Source organism: Notolepis coatsorum (genome assembly GCF_963971535.1).
Source record: "Notolepis coatsorum genome assembly, chromosome: 6".
Lineage (NCBI taxonomy): Eukaryota > Metazoa > Chordata > Actinopteri > Aulopiformes > Paralepididae > Notolepis > Notolepis coatsorum.
The window spans coordinates 117,158,380-117,175,821 of NC_140170.1; the positions used below are offsets into that span (position 1 = coordinate 117,158,380).

Here is a 17,442-nt window from a genome sequence, read left to right on the forward strand (position 1 = left end):
ATCCGGGCGTGCCGTGCACTGCAGTTCAGCAAGGTCCTCCTTACAGCGCCACCGACCGAACAGCAAGGATCCATTCACTCTCCAAAAATACCATTATATTGTTGGTGTTAGACGCTCTAATCAACCGTAAACATGTCTGGCAGAGAAGGTGAGATGTCTTTTCATTTGACGGATTGCTAAATATTTCTGTCGTGACAAAGTCATGTATTAAAAACCCCGAAACAACACTTGCGTCTTAGCTACCTAGCTAGTGATGTTAACATGCGCGCCCAGTCATCTCTCCGCATGTAACGTGAGGAGCGTTAACGTCACGATGGTGCTTTTTGGCACAACGTTACACGATGTAATATTCCAGGCCGTTTATGGATTATATTTCAGCTAGGGTGTCTGTTTCAATTTGGTCTCGATACCATGTCTGCTAAGTGCTAACTCCATAATGAGACTAGCCAGGCAGGAGGCCCGTGTGCTCCTTTCTTTGAGCTAGGCTAGGATGGATGTCTCGGCAGTCTTATGTGCTGCTCTCCACTGTACTGACAGTTTGTCTAAACACTGACCGTTTTCAATAGCTAGGCTCAATTTATAAACTCGTAATATGTCATTCCTATTCATTTGGACAGCAGTCAGCATTTTCTGATAGCCTGTAATTGGTATTATTACGCCTAACGTTATAGGCTATATCATTTTTCATATGTATTCTTGCAACCCTGCCGTGGTACATATTTGCAATGTAGGCTAACCTGTTATTTATGTAGCCGTCTGTAAATGTGTAAAATAGATTAGTCAAAGCATATATTTTTGTTAGCCATAGAATGGCTGATATTCCATACATTGCACGTATTCCATATACAGCCATAGAACATCCCATGTAATTTCTTGGCAGCATTTAGGCTACCCCTGCATCATTCTATTTTGTGATGCTGCGTATGTACACTCCCAATAATTAATTGATGTTGGGGTTCGTTCTTAGTAATTTAATAGTAGCAATTCCTTTGAAACTTCTGGCATTAAAATATCTACTTTTCCACAATATTCACATGGACCACATGCACAATGGGATGGCAAACGCAGTGGCACCAATCACATGGATATGTGTATATGGAATACCTGCAATATAGAATATCAGCCATTCTAGGGCTAATATTGTTGTATGTAAATAAAGACATGTCTGACTCTTTATATTGTATTTTCTCTTATGTCTTTGTTCTTATGTACATTTTATTTACAACCACCATAGTGCTGCTGACAACCACCACTGTAATAAAGTTATCATCTCTGTTGTTGACATTGCTCTCATTCACAGGTGGCAAAAAGAAGCCTCTGAAGGCTCCCAAGAAACAGAACAAGGACATGGATGATGTAAGTTGCACCCTGATCCTGCAGTCATATCACAATTATGTCATCTGGGGTTAGGGTGAGGTGGGTTAGGTTAGGGCTGGGCGATAAAACGATAACTATAGCGATAAATTATTTCCTCGAAATAAACATGAAACGTGGTCGCAAAGTTTCGATATATCGATTTTCCAAGCTTGGATATGAATCGATATTCCAAGCTTGGATATGAGCACACGCACTAACAACCAATCAGTGAAGGAGATGGCCGACAGCGGAAGGAGGCCCGGAATCTAGGACTCCAGTAGTCAACAGGCTGGCTAGGATAATTAGCTTGCACGGCGCTATTTTACAGTTTACCTGCCGAGTTGGTGTGTGTTTTGAATTCTGAGGGTAACTGTTATAGTAGTGTGGGGTATACGGTGGACGTCGTTGCAATGTATTGGGGCGGAACAGAGTGTTTTATGGTCATATTTAGTACATTGTCATGAGATACTCTGCTTGCTATGGCTAACTGCTAACGTGCGCAGACTGATGACGACATCAACTCGACTCGAGACATTCGCAGCAGCAAAACAAGTCTATTAACACTTTGACTGCCGGAAAACGCTTAAAAGCGTCATTCCCGGCCATTCTCAAGTTGCCGGAGGACGCTTTACAGCGTCCTTATATCAATATTTCAAAAATCTGCGATCGGATTCATATTTCCCCTCCGCTGGCCTGAGATCCACCAGGAGGACCCACTGAGCTCTCTGGCGGTTCAGGAGCGCCATCTGGTGGCCGATCGGCGCAATCGCCAAACAGGAAGTGCTATGGAGGTTGTGCTGGTCGGCCGTATTACTTCCGGGCGCTCTGTTTGGCTACCGGGACTCGATCTCGACACAATACATAGCGATCGATTGCCAATAACTCGATAAACAACATGATTTGGACATATATACTATTATACAAGCTGGAAATGGACCCGATATTTCGACATACCATAATAGGTAAATGACTGTTCCACGCTCATCGCCCAACGGCGTGAGGAGGATACGGTAAGATTCAGCGTTATTTTTGATCGTATTCCATATAAACTGTTATGATGAACATATCACCCACACTAGATGAATGATATAACGCTGCCCACGGAATTATAAACGATCCCCCGCCCATCCGGTCATCATCAGATCATACGTAGATCATTCTAGAAGTACGTCCAATTGAAATTTTTTATATCGCCCCGATTGCCATCAAACTGTATTTCATCATCAATATAATGCATTTGGGGCTATATATCACGTTCTGGAGAAAGCTGCAGAAAGAGATGAAAACATACTTATACATTAGACCATACTTTACTATGAATATGTGAATGAAAAAGTTTAACGTTGCTACACAATGAACAATACATATAGGACTTTGAATGGGCCCTAATAATGGCAATGTAGCAATAGAATTAAAAAAGTTATAGCCCTGCAAAGAAGGGGAATTTCTCCATAGACAAATAGCGCTGGCAATCCAGTCATTTTCCGGATTTCTGGCCGGCACCCATAGTGTTTTAATAGCCCGTCCATCGGCGCCGGGCATAAAAAGTTAATTAAACTTGACAGACATTATATCAACGATAATTATCGATAGAGTTATATGAAAATAATTTAATAATTTTATCACGATAACGTTTTTGGCCATATCGCCCAGCCCTAGGTTAGGTGATTTCAATGGGGATGTGAAGATATGGCAACCTACCCTTAATACTTTAATTGTAAAACTCATCCCCTAAAGGGATAATAGGATATTTGGATATCGACGACCCATGGTCAGAGTTCTGGCCCACTGCCCAGTTCCAAGCGGACGGAGAAGCATCAGACAACCAACAAATTATTTTGGGGGGGGGGGCTTTTTTCCCTGTCTGGTGCTTCCTGGTTCGCTCGGAACCGGGCAGTGGACCAGAGCTCTGACTGCATTGCATCAACTACACTACTAGCAAGTATTTCATATCACTTAAATGTCCAAAAATTAGGGGTGTAACAAATTAATGCATCAATCCTAAAATCGAATCGTGGTCAAGAGATTTCATGATTCATTGAATTGTTGCCTGAAGAATCGTAATCGAATCGCTGTGGGGTCAAATATTTACACTCTTACCAAAAATCTATCCAAACTATCCCTTTAAGTAACGAGAGTAATTCAGGTAAACAGATTTTTCCTCCATGAGTGTCTTGACTGTGGGACTGTGGGAGCATCACAAGTGTGGTTGTTTTTTTGGGGGGCAAGAAATGTACTATTTAGTCAATTAAATGTCATCAAACTAAAATACGAAATTGCACACGCTTATCAATTGCCAGCAGATAATTCCTCAAGCCCTGCCCTCTTTTCTTGGTCCTCCCAGGAGAAACGATGTTTATCTGAGGCTACGTTTAGACGGAGAGAGTCTGAACAGAAACCGCAAAAGTCGTCTTACGGTCTCACTTTTAATTTTGCGTTTAGACTAGCGTTTTGGGATGGAATTCTGCGTGCAGACGACGCTGTAACGACGGAGCCCCACTGTCACACGATTGGCGCATATGTCACATGACATGCTGTGAAGACCCGCCCTACTCTGCCTCTGATTTGCAGACTGTGGGTGGGGAATGTGATTGGACCAAAGCAGAGTCACTCACAGACAGTGGGTCCAGTACTAATAGTTGTGATAGCCGCGGGACAGATTCTTGTGTATTTAAAAGTACTGCCAATGTAGCCTTCAGGTGATCGCCATGGATAGAATCAGACATGCTTTGTTTATGCTTCTAGGCTACTGGCGCATGCCTGTGATGTAAGCAGTACACGCGACAAGAGCCTTGACAACCCTTTCGTCATCGTTTTATGCGGTTTGACAGTTTAGATGATAGCGCAAAGGTTTATCGTTTCTAGGAATTCCACCCTGGAAGGTGGTCTCACTTTTTTACGGTTTCACTCCGTAAAAACGCTGTTTCCGTATAAACGAAAGGCACAGCCGAAAAAATATTTTTGTGGATTCACCTGCTAGCGTTTCCGTCTAAACGGGGCCTGAGGGAGGAAACAGTTGTGATTGGAGGATCGAGAAAAGAGGCTGGGGTTTGAGAGGTCAATTTACATCAGGGGTCTCAAACTCGCGGCCCGTGGGATGATATTTTGCGGCCCCCTACTTGACATCAAAGTTTGGTGTTAATGCGGCCCGCGCGCAACTGTTCGCAGAGTCGTTGCGCGAGAGTTGGTTTTATGGGGCTGCGGCACTGCAGATATACCCTACTCCAATGATCCGCACGGACATTAGACGGTGTTGCACTCGCTACCCAGTCTGTAAGCTCAGTAGCAGTCGCAGAGGCTCTGGCTAGTAGTAACGTTCGAATGTTGTGATTTTCGATGCAAAATAAATATTCAACATTCTCTTTTGAGACTCCGCCTCAGACTCTTATCCTGGCACTTGGAACTTGCTGTACTTTGCTTGCAGGTCTGCAGCCATTATTGCTGGATTATGAATAGCACCAACCTTAGCCACGGTACCGTTAAGGTACCGTTGTCGAGCTAAGCTAGCTGACCTAGCTCGTCTTCCCCGCAAGGTTTTCACATTGACATGTAATAACGTTAGTCAGTAGCTACTTGACTTAAATACGATTCACCGTGGGTGCATTATTGTTGATAGACTGACAGTAGGTCCTGGAGAAAGGACAGGCGATCATCTGATTTGATGTAACGTTAAAGCGGATGTTCCAACTAGCTAGCTTTTCAGCTAATGATAATAACACCAAGCAAAACACATCCCGTCCGAGCTCCCCGTCACATGCTCTGTCGGGGACAATGGAATTTAAGAAAGTATCTGCTGTTAAAATGACAAACGGCATCACACTTTAAAACACGTTCATTTTATAATCCTCACTCTCCGCAGGAGATAAATTACGTCATGGGATCGGAGGCTAGAATTTACGTGTATTGATTGATTGAAAACTTTATTAACAGATTGCAGAATGGGTACAGTACAGCTCAATACATAATTCTTAAGGGGATGCAGTAGGGCTGTCTTAAATACTTCGAAGCTTCGTTCGATGGCACAAGCTTCGAAACATAAAAAAAGAAGAAAATATTATTTTTCTTTTCAAAAAAAAATCAAATTTTTTTTTTTTTTACTTCAGTGTGTGTGTGTGCATGGGGCCATTGGGTGTGGCCGGGGGACAAATACACTGGAGGAAAGTAACCCAGCTCAGCACTGCCCAAATTATATCATCACTATTGCCTGTTTGAAGGATATCATCCTCAAAACACATATACACCACCTACACGCCTATTCTCAGTCCTTGCCTCACAATGGTGGAATGAACTACCCACCCCAGTTAGGACAGCCGAATCCCGTCCAATCTTTCGCCGTCGACTAAAGATGCACTTCTTCAACCATTATCTGAAATAAAATTAAAAAAAATCTAACCCTGACTAACCTTACTGTCATGCACTTGTCCTAATAAACTAACCTACACTGTAACACGCAACACTTTGATGAATATTGTTACTCAGCTGATAGAGTTGTATCCTTCCTGATGACCTGTCGTACAGAACATATAAGTCGCTTTGGATAAAAGCGTCAGCTAAATGACTAAATGTAAATGTGAATGCCTTGTAGAATTCCACACATAAGAAAGAAAGATACTGGGATGAATAAACAAAATAGGAAATAAAATGTAGAAATGCATGCAATACATAAATAAATATGAATCTCCATATATGAAATAGAACATTTAGATAAGGTGCTACTGAGATGTTTTGGTGAGTTCTTTGTTTTTTTGTGGAAGTAGCCCTTCTTAAAAATGCATGAACAATGCATTCACTGATAATTGGTCTGTAGTGGAGTCTACAAGGTCTACATTGCCGGACCTTGTAGACTGACATAATTCTGTGCATAGTTTAGTCTACACAGGCCATATTTCAAATAATCAAAATCTTACTTCATTCATCTTAAACATTCTTGATTTGGGGGATTGATAGTTCCCATGAAATCTGAAGTTGTTCAAACGACAACAGCGATCCACCTTGAATTAAATCACACAGCCGTGTTGGCTGTGTCGGTCACGAAAGGGGCTACTTAATTCATTAATCCAATCCACTTTATTTATAGAGCACATTTAAAAACAACAAAGTTTACCAAGTGCTGTACAAGTCCCACAACATAAGATTTAAAAAAAAATATATATATATATATAAAATATTTTTTAATTCGAAGCTTCGAATTAAAATCGAAGCTCGGCCCCGAAGCTTCGATTGCCAAAAAAAAATTCGAAGGTCAGCCCTAGGATGCAGACCAGAGAGACTTTCGTCTTGTTTACATCAGGGTCCCCCATTTTCAATGCATCATAGTACTCGCCGATACCAAGTCCTCACTCGGTGGCAAGAAGCCATTCTCTCTCTCTGATGCATACATAATAAAATAATGTATGACTGAAGTGATGGAGACCATGTTTGAAGGCAAACAAAAGCAAATCCCCCTCAGATCGCACAGCAACCAGAATAACTGAAATACTGGCTGGTGATTTGATTAAACAGCTTTGTGATAGAATAAAAAGAATGCACAGTGCATTTCCATAGCTGTGTTCCACTGACACCACTGAGAAGCCTATGTTCTGAAGAACTGTTCATGTTCTGAAATGTTATTGCTAAAGATTGAGAAGATTGGATCAGTTGTACTTTTTTTTGGAATACTTGAAACCCTTTTTTTGTGGAATATTTGATGCGGCCCAGACTCTACCTCCAGCGGCCCCCAGGTAAATTGAGTTTGAGACCCCTGATTTAGTAACAGTGTTGGTGGGCATTGCAGATGTAATAGCAGCTACTCTCCTGTTGCCTGCACATGGCACCCTCCGGCGAGTGCTGGGGATTGAACCATTAAGTATTTTTGCCTCTAGACCAGGGGTTCTCAAACTTTCATACCGCGACCCCATTTGATTTAGAAATTCTTTTTGGCGACCCCACACTTAATGTATCGCGTAATTTCAATGTGGAAATAAGGAATATCAAAATAAAAGCACACGTTGTTGAACTTTATGCATATTCATTAGAAAATGAAATTACAGCACTGTTAATGAAATTAATTCATATTATCAACAAAATCAAGGGAATTGTTTCTGTATACACATTTATAAAACGAGGCATATTTGGCCAAAATATGTTGCCAGAACATGAAAAGAAAATGTGCTCACGTGCGCTTTGGCAGCGATCCGCTGCTACTCTGAAAATCCGGCCTCACAGAGGTATATTGATGAGAACTAGAAGGGGACAAGCTTTCTCAGCGCAGCATTACACATAGGGATGGGTACCTTTCACATTTGAACCGATACCGGTACCTGTGAATCGATACCGGTACCCAACGGTACCTTTTTTCGGTACTTTAGTCTCAAGACATTTTATTTACCTGCCTCAGTCGTAAAAAAAAAAAAAATTCAAACTTCAAATAACTACAATTTCGACAGTTTTCGGCTTGTCATTGCTCCGACTGCTTTGTTGTTGAATCAAGTCAAATCCTAGGTAAGCATATATTGTGCGTGTGAACGTTGACACGAAAAAAAAAAATATTCGGTTTCTCACTTGATTCGATACTCGGTAGTACCGACGTGTTTCGGTTCGGTACCTCAAAAGTACCGAATTCGGTACCCATCCCTAATTACACAACACTGGGTACTCGTTCCGGACTGATATCCAGAACTTTGCGAGGGCCTGTAGTGTCCAGTGAACTTGACTTTCAGTAGCTCGTCACACGAAAGACTAATTACCCCGAAATCTCCGCTGATTAACGTGTCACTAACGGAGTTTCGTATCCATCTTATTATCAGCACATTTCTCTCCCATTGTTTTTGTCTGCAAGGAAAATCTGCGCTTCTGTGTTAAAAAAGGCGATTTAATACTCTGCCTCGATAGCCACCTCACTTCAGTGTGGTATAGCAGCTGGTTATGTGCAGAGCCCATTTCATCGTGACCAACCAGCACCGCTTCTGACAACAAACCTATCCATTGCGAGTCCAGGTTACACACAGACCACACCCCCGGCCCCCTCCCGCGAACATTGCATGCACAGGATGTAGTGAGATGTGTATTGGAATACTGTGTGTCGGCCTCCGTTGATGAAGGGGCGAGACATGGCAAATACACACAGCTGCCGGGTGGAAAAGTTGATGAGTTTTTTTTTGTTGTGCCCGCGACCCCACTTTGGGTCGCGACCTGTAGTTTGAGAACCGCTGCTCTAGACCAACCTACTGCCCTTCACATGGGAAGACAAACTATCTGTCGTTGACTCCCTCCCTGCATCTGTAGCTATCGGAAGATGATTCATGTATTTTTTGATAAGAATACACATTCAGCTGTCTAGGTAGACATTTAACTGCAATGTAGGAAGAGTCTTTAAACGGCCTCAGAAATACATATTAAACCTTAAACCTGCAGTAGGTTACTTCTTCTGATTAACATCTTTTTGAATTCGGGCACAAAAAGGTAAAGGTTGTCACCCATGACTAGGCTAGTGTGAGATTTCCAGTATATAGGCCCAATACAGAGTCATGCCTTCTGAGAATTTAAGCGTGGCTTGGGCCTCCAGCTAATCAAGGAAATTGGCAGGGAAAGGCCCATACCTCATTGGCTGTCAATCACTCATGTAAGAGGCTAGAGCAGAGAAGCATGGCAGGCGATTATTATTTTTTCATTGTTAATTTTTACTAGGGATGCCCCGATCACGTTTTTTGCCACCGATACCGATCACCGATCGTCGTGAGCCATATCGGCCGATACCGATTGTTTTTGATTAAAAAGAAATTAAAAATTATTTTATATATATATTTTTCATTTTTTTTTATAAATATATATTATATAATTAGACTTGTACTTGTATTATCTGCGAGACATCGCCACCACGCAACAAGTCAAAATGCTCGCTATCTGCAAACAGCTCCACTGTCTGTGTACTCTAGTAGCCTCCAGCTCCAAAAAGGATTCTCCAGCACTGCAGCTGGACCCTATTGGTAACGTTACGGTTATTTGGTCATTTCACATTCAGCAAGCCCTCAGCTCCAATACGCATTGAATCAATGTTATAAGACATTGATATCAAGAGCTATCTGTAGCTACTGCTAGCCGGCTAGATGACGTTAAGACAGAACTTTAGTTCAATGGGACATTTCCTTTTGAACAGAGAACTAACGTCAGCTAACGCAAGCTAACGGAGGTATGAACATGGACTACTAGACTTTCTGGATCATTTGTTGATATCAGGAGCTATCAGTAGCTAGCCGGCTAAATACCGTTAGACAATGCCTACTAAACGTGAATAGTTGACTGGGTAATTTTGTTTAAACAGTAACGATAGCTAGGTAGCTAATGTTAGCTCAGGTCGAATGCACTACAGACTCGAGCAGGGGAGCCTCCTCTCAGTCCTCAGTGTTTACAAACTCTACACGGGGCGGGCGGGGCTAGGGAGGAGGAGCTAGGGAGGAGGAGCAGCGGCAGTTTGCAGGTTGTGTGTGTCTGAGACAGACAGCGAGTGAGACCTTCGCTTGATCGGTTTCCGCTATCGGCGAATATGACTCATTATCGGAATTCACAGATTGCATATTTATACTGAGTATCGGCCGATAACGATCTGTGGCCGATCGATCGGGGCATCCCTAATTTTTACGGAATATATTCCATGTACCCCATGGCTGTTTTTTAAAGCTGCCTTAAGTATATTTGTGTGCATGGGTCATCCCTTCTCTTGCAAGGTACCCACAGCCACTTTAATGTAGGAAGCGAACTGAAAACACTAGGGCTGACCTTCGATTTTTTTTTTTGGAATTTGAAGCTTCGGGGCCGATATTCGATTTTTATTCTAAGCTTCGGGGAGAAAAAAAGGTAATTTTTTTTTTATGTTGTGGGACTTGTACAGCAATTTGTTCAACTTGGTCAGTGCTGTAAAGTTTAAATCTTAGACAAACTAAACACTTTGCTTCCATGAAATATTGTAAGCAGTCATTTGAGGCTTTGTAAAAGCAGCACAATGAACACAAATCTTTCAGTGCCGAGTACGACCTCATCTTAAATAACAAACAGCATTGCTTGTTGTAGTTAACAAAGAGAGGCAGAGTTGATTTTGCAAAAAGAAAAAAAATCTTTTTTCAGTTTAACTATATAAGAATCATGGTGGGAAATTGAACACCAGCCAAATGCTGGCAAACATTTTCTGTGGCTGGTAAGTTTGTCTACTCTAATATAGACACTTTGGGTAAATCACCAATGTAAATCAAAGACGGTGCGAGCACAACTCTAACATCTTCCAATAGTTTCTTACCGGATGCAGGGTCCAGACAGGCTCTTATACAGTTAAATAACCTCTTTTCTGTTCTAAAATTCTGTTTGTCTAGTACAATAATAAATTGACCATGAATCCACCAGCCACTGTGGATGTAACATTTAGTAACCTGCCCCGATAAGAATCCTTACGTTTTTTTTCTTTGTGTGACCATAGGATGAAATGGCCTTCAAGCAGAAACAGAAGGACGATGCGAAGGCCATGGATGCCTTGAAAACCAAGGCAGCGGGGAAAGGACCTTTGAGTAAGTTGCCGTCTATGGAGCCCTCTGTTCCTACTGTACTCTTAACCTGATATCCCCACACATCCATTCTATCTGAACACCCAGACCTCCAGACTGATGGTTAACAAAGTGGCGTGTAATGTTTAACCTGTTCCACCCGACAGGGTCGGTACCGACCCCAAAATGGCATATGACTGTCATAAATCAATATTTTTCAGTGTTTCATATTTTTTGCGATTTTTTTTTAAATCAAACTTTTAAGTATTAACATCACTAACATGTCACAAGCATGTAGAATGTATATTATCATCAATACGTTAGTTTAGCCACAGGTTAAAGTGCCATTATATAGTTTTAACTTCTCGATTTGCTGAAGTCTATTACAAGACGGTGACTATTTTGGAAAATTTGAATCATGGGAATTGTAGTTTTTTTTGTGGCCATTTTGTCGAGGGGATGCATAGCTGTGGATCAGCATTGGAATTATTCCGAACTACACTTACTGTCAGATACTGTGGGGGTTCAAAGTTCAGCGTTCTGAATGAATTATTTCAATAACTGTTATTATTCGGGATAATAAGCCACAACGTTTTTGACCAATATTGAAACGCAGTTAGTTTCTCCTCCCTATTTTTAGCATGTAGCAACAATTAGATCTGAAATTAGTTTCAAAATGGTTGCACTGTGGTAAATAAAAAGGTACACTAAATTACAGTAGATATCATTATCTGTTCTTATGCACGCCTGGTGATACTAAATCCAAATTGAACTTGGGCATTTGAAAGATAATATATGTATATAAATGTGCGAATTTGCTATAATAAGGTAATTTATAAGCATCATATTCTATATTCTATAATAATATTTCAAATTGCATTGGTCCGGATGGGAGAATTCAGTACTGTATCTACAGAACCTTCTGTTTAATCATCTTCCCTTTATTAATTTCCTTAGATTTTTGTACACATGATCTCAAGAAGGTACTTATTAATAATGGTCATTATTATCATGGTGTTATTCACTGTCAAAGATTCAAAGAAAAATCATAATTCATATTCTGTTTCATCACAATTTAAGCAAGCCTAGTAATAGACACAATATTTCTGACACTGAATACATTCCCTGAGGTCCATAGATGTACCTAGATACCAAGAATATGCAAATGGACCTTGTAGAAGTGGAGCAATATTCCATTTACCTAGGTATATATTTTAGGTGAAAATATTCCACGGGTGGAACAGGTTAAAGCGTGCAGCCATGCAAAACAATGTTATTTTTATTGCACACCATTGTTGGAATTTCCTCAAATGTTTTTGAATAGATGTGTGCGTGTATAAACCTTGTGACCCAGTATTTCTGTGTAAACTCATTTAGGGGGCAATTCATATTTCTTTATCTATTCCATTAAAACAATGTTTAATTTAGGATATAAAATGTGAGTAGCATTGTGACTACATTCAAACAAATGAGTCGGTGGTAGAATTTAGCTCAAATGAAACAAGCTATATGTATTACTTTTGCACACTGCAACCAGCAGCTCTATAGCTCGCTCTGTTGGTTGGTCCACAAAACTGTCTCCACCCTCTAGCGGCCACAGTTTTGCCCTGTGGATTTGTGCTTGTGCATGTATTATAAAGTCTTGTACATTTCTGTCCTTTCACTTAAGAGTACTTGTGTGTAGATGTTAGACAAAAGTCTTAGCACAACATAATCTGCAAAAGGAATCCACAAACTTGCTACTGTGATACAGAACAGAATGTCCATGAAAACAGCTCACTTAGGGCTGGGCGATATAACGATAAATATTGCGATATATTTTAATAATCGGGGGGGGGGGGGGGGGGGTAAAAAAAAATCGAAATATATACGGTATATATATTTTTTTGTGACCTGCAACAGGGCAGTTTTAAAACCAGAGACGGTGGACAGACTTGTCTTTCTTGCATGCAACTTAATAACCCCCTGAGGTCTAAAGTTTGTAGCTCCACCTTCTCAGAATATTCTCTTTTTTTTTGTTACATAATGTAAAATTACAGATTCATACCTTCAAAATAAGCCATCAATTGTCAAATTTGAGACGATAGTTTTCAATCAATGTCTTATCAAACATTCTGGTAAAATCCTAACTACTTTTCAGGATAGGACTAGAACTTGATCCAAGTTCATTCAGCTATCTGATGAGAGAACTACACTCCCAGAATTCAATGTGATCATTGTCACTAGAACCATTTCACACCTGGAGCAAAGGCCCAGTCATTCCTTTGTTATTCCAGTGAATGGACCCAGCAGGAGGCCTAGCCTAGCGACAAGCGGCCACTACATAGTTGGGTATTGAAAAAATGCTCATACACATGGAGAATAATAATCAACAAGAAACATCAACTGTATCAATTGTATTGTACAATGAACAACCCTATATATCACTTTTGGATTACAATAGTAATACAAGGTAATGTACTGATTTCTTTTGATTTCTCTGTTAGAGAGAGAGAGAGTGTGTGTGTGTGCAGGGGAGTAGCTGGGGGGGGGGGGGGGTTAGGATGATTCCAAGGGCCCAGCAAATGCCCCAATTTTTTTTATAGATTGGGGGCCCCACATTTTTTAATAGATTGGGGGCCCACAAATTGATTCTTTCATGGGGCCCAGAATCTCCAGCTACGCCCCTGTGAGCGCACCTTTCTACTCTAGAGAGCTGTCATCACCGTGATGCGCGCTTGAATGAACTGCGAGATAACTCATAACTCGCGTGCACTCTGTCTCTGCCATACAGTATGCTGTTTTAGCGCGACGTGGGTATATACACGGGCGAGGATGAAAGCATGTTAGACTACTTTTAATACATAAATTAACGTTCCGTCGGGTCCCGTGTATTCTCGAGAATGATAATAATAATTAATGCAGGACCTCTTCAGATTATATTATCAACGACAGACAGTGAGAAACACAACCCCCCCCCTCTCGTGCTGAAGAATATGCATATTAGATCACTCAGTGATTAACACCTATGCGCTGTTTGTGTGTGCGCACGTCCATGTATGCGAGTTTCGTGACGCGATGTAGTTTTTATCGCAAATGGAGATTATTACAAGCATACCATCTAGCAAGAATTAAACGTATTTACAAGTCGTATTAGGTTTAGCAAGTTGGGGGACGTATACCTTACATGTCAAAGCACTAGAAATGGCCATTTTTCTATTTTTATCGATTTCTGAAAAGATGTCTTTTTTGAGCATTTAAGAGGGATTCTAATTTCTTTTGTTGTCCGCCGACGGGTTCAAAGCTCCAGCGTGACCCCTAAGGGTAATGGCTTTGCTTGTCCAAATGACAATACTGACCAAATTGAGATTTATTTCTCTTGTCCATTTATTTTGTTTGCTTTCTAATTTAAAATACAGTTTGAAACAGTCTGTACACTCCAGTCACGGTGCACATGTGCGGTGGTTTGTCCACCAAAAAAGCGCCAAAGGATAGAAAAGAAACTAGCAGAGCCAGAACTGTTTCAACTCCCCTGGAGCCACAGCCAGCAGAGAAGCCGGTTTACTTTAGCTTTTAAACCAGCTGCAGCCTGAGAACTAGAGTGTGAGGGGATGTAACACTAAAGATGGCGGCAACGACAAAGAATTGCTGCAAAATAAACATACATCTGTTAAAAAAAATTTTTACTTATAACAATTTCGATATAGAGTGATATGATAACATTATCATATCGTTATCGCGATATGATTTTTTGCCATATCGCCCAGCCCTAAGCTCACTATCCCTGTACTTTTGACTGTATATAATGTAACCGTATGAGCTGGGCTAATCTTACTTCATATATAATATAACTATGAGCTGGGCTAATCTTACATTATATAAGTTGCAGTATCAAGCCTGGATGAAATGAATGCATGGAAAAGTGTCAGCATATATCTCTGACCCTCCCAATCATTCTCTGCCGCTGAAACACTGGTCCATCCATTAATTTCATCCAGGCTTGATTATTGCAACAGCATCCTTAACACTTTGATTGCCTAAGGCTAAATTCATGATATACCATCCCTTGCCAGCTCTATTTGTCTATGGAGAAGTTCCCCTTCTTTGCAGGGCTATAACTTTTTAAATTCTATTGCTAAATTGCCATTATTAGGGCCCATTCGATGTCCTATATGTATTGTTCAGGGTGTATGAACGTTAAACTTTTTCATTCACATATTCATACTAAAATATGATCTAAAGTATAAGTATGTTTTCATCTCTTTCTGCAGCTTTCTCCAGAACGTGATTTATAGCCCCAAATGCATTATATTGATGATCAAATACAGTTTGATAGCAATCGGCGCGATATAAAAAAATTCAACTGGACGGACTTCTGGAAGTTACTACACGTCATCTGATGTTGACCGGATGGGCGAGGGGGCGTTTATAATTCCGTGGGAAGCGTTATACCATTCATCTAATGTGGGTCAAATGTTCATCATAGCAGTTGGTGTCGAACACGGTAATATTACACGCTAAAACTCACCCCAGTCTCCGCGGGGCGATCAGCGTGGGGTAGACAGTTTTCCATTATGGGATGTCGAAATACCCGGTCCATTTCCAGGTTGTATAATACTATATACGTCCAAATCATGTTGTTTATCGAGTTATTTGCAACCGATCGATGTCCAGTGTATCAAGATGGAGTCCCGGGACCTATAGCGAGTGCCCCGCCGGAAGTAATATGGGTGATCAGCACTTCATCCACATAACTTCCTGTTTGGCGCTTCTGCCGATCAGCCACCAGATGGCGCTCTTGAACCGCTAGAGGATTGAGGAGCTCAGAACTGTGTGTGAAGGCTGCGGATGGAAAATATGATTCCGATCACAGATTTTTGAAATATTGATATTAAAGATGAGTTACGGCGTCCTCGGCAACTTGAGCATGGCGGGGAAGGACGCCTAAACACGTTTTCGGCACTTAAAGTGTTAATGGCTCATCAAACAACTTCCTCGATGAGCTCCAATATGTCAAACTCTGCTGCCCACATGGTCGCCTCCACCGGCTGTTCTGACCATCACCCCTGTCCTCCATTGGCTCCTGACAAATACAGGATACACCTCAAAATACTTCATCACCTTCATAGCCCCCCCCCTCCCCCAGGTCTGCTGATGCCAACCTATTAGGGTGTGTTCACATCTGAAAGTCCAGGGATAGTCCGGACTTTCTGGTGGACCAAATGTGAAAATGATACATTGTTTAATTTTGGTCTGCGTTCACACTACCCTGTTTGGTGCGGATCTAATTTGTAAACAAAGGACATGCTGTCGCATCTATTGGACTATAGCACTCGTAAACGTAATCAGTTGCCGGCAGCGTAATGAGAGAGATACTATTATGAGCGCGGCGCTAGGAGGGAGAGAGAGAGAGAGAGAGGGAGAGAGGGAGAGGGAGAGAGAGAGAGACCTTTCCTTCCTGCGTAAGCTGTCAACTACTAGACAGCTGCATAGAAGCAGCTCGAGATGCGTTGTTGTTACAGAGCTGGTCCACGCTGCTATTATGAAATTACCCAAAAAGTATGTAAGCTTTTTTTTTCTTTATCTGAGAGAATGTCCGCGAATGTCCTCACGCAGGAGAAAGTTGGGGGGGTCCGCGCGCGGCGCGAGTCTAGAGTAGAGAGAGGGAGAGGAAGAGAGAGACTGCGTCTAGAGAGGAGAGAGAGAGGGAGGAAGAGAGAGACTGTCCGCGTGCGGCGCCAGTCTAGAGAGGAGTAGGCTACTTTGCTTCCTGGATTAGGTACTATAGTTCGATTGAAACGAACCGAGTCCCAACTTTTCAAGAGGACCATGGTTCGGTTGTTTGGTCCTCATTATAGTTCGGTTTGCGTTCACACCTGTACAAACCAAACGGACTATCGATCTAAAGGGACCATGGTCCACTTAAAGTGGACCAAACAGAGTAGGTGTGAACGCGCCCTTACATTCCATCAGGACCAAGCTCCAGACCTGGAGTGACAGGGATTTTGCTGCAGCTGCCCCCTCCCTCTGGAATACCCTCCCCGGCCACATCCGCAATGCAGACACCCCACCGTCCTTTAAAGCCCTCAAAACCCCACCTTTTCACTCTATTTTGATCCCATACTGTAAAGCGTCTTTGAGCACTGACGTGTTATATAAAACTATTTGAGCTGTGTTAACGTTACTTTGGTCTGTTTCTGTTTCCCCTCTTTAGCAAGTGGAGGGATCAAGAAATCGGGCAAGAAATGAAACTGGAATTTGAAGACATGTGCTTGTTCGCTGCTGAGTCCCTGACCCCCATTCTGTCCAGAACAACCCAACCAAACCCAGACCGACCCCCATTCTCTGTCCAGAACAACCCAACCAAACCCAGACCGACTCCCATTCTCTGTCCAGAACAACTCAACCAAACCCAGACCGACCCCCATTCTGTCCAGATCAACAACCCAACCTAACTCCACCCTGTGTCCAGCCCAACGAATCTACACTATTGCCTGGGATCATATATAGGCTAAATTAACAATATGAAATAACTGTTGCTCAATTCTGTTGTTATTGTAAAGAAGAAATAAACATTTTGTAATTACTGCTTTTTATT

At 41.7% G+C, this 17,442-nt stretch overlaps 1 protein-coding gene across 1 annotated transcript; it reads left to right on the forward strand.

The window, feature by feature from the left end:
* The first annotated feature begins 17 nt into the window (after nucleotides 1-17).
* tma7 (translation machinery associated 7 homolog) lies at nucleotides 18-17,430 on the forward strand. Its single transcript, XM_084317392.1, has 4 exons — nucleotides 18-148; nucleotides 1,301-1,356; nucleotides 10,802-10,889; nucleotides 17,059-17,430. Exons 1-4 carry the CDS (start codon nucleotides 133-135, stop codon nucleotides 17,091-17,093), a joined length of 195 nt encoding a protein of 64 aa, XP_084173518.1. The 5' UTR covers nucleotides 18-132; the 3' UTR covers nucleotides 17,094-17,430.
* The last annotated feature ends 12 nt before the right edge of the window (nucleotides 17,431-17,442 follow it).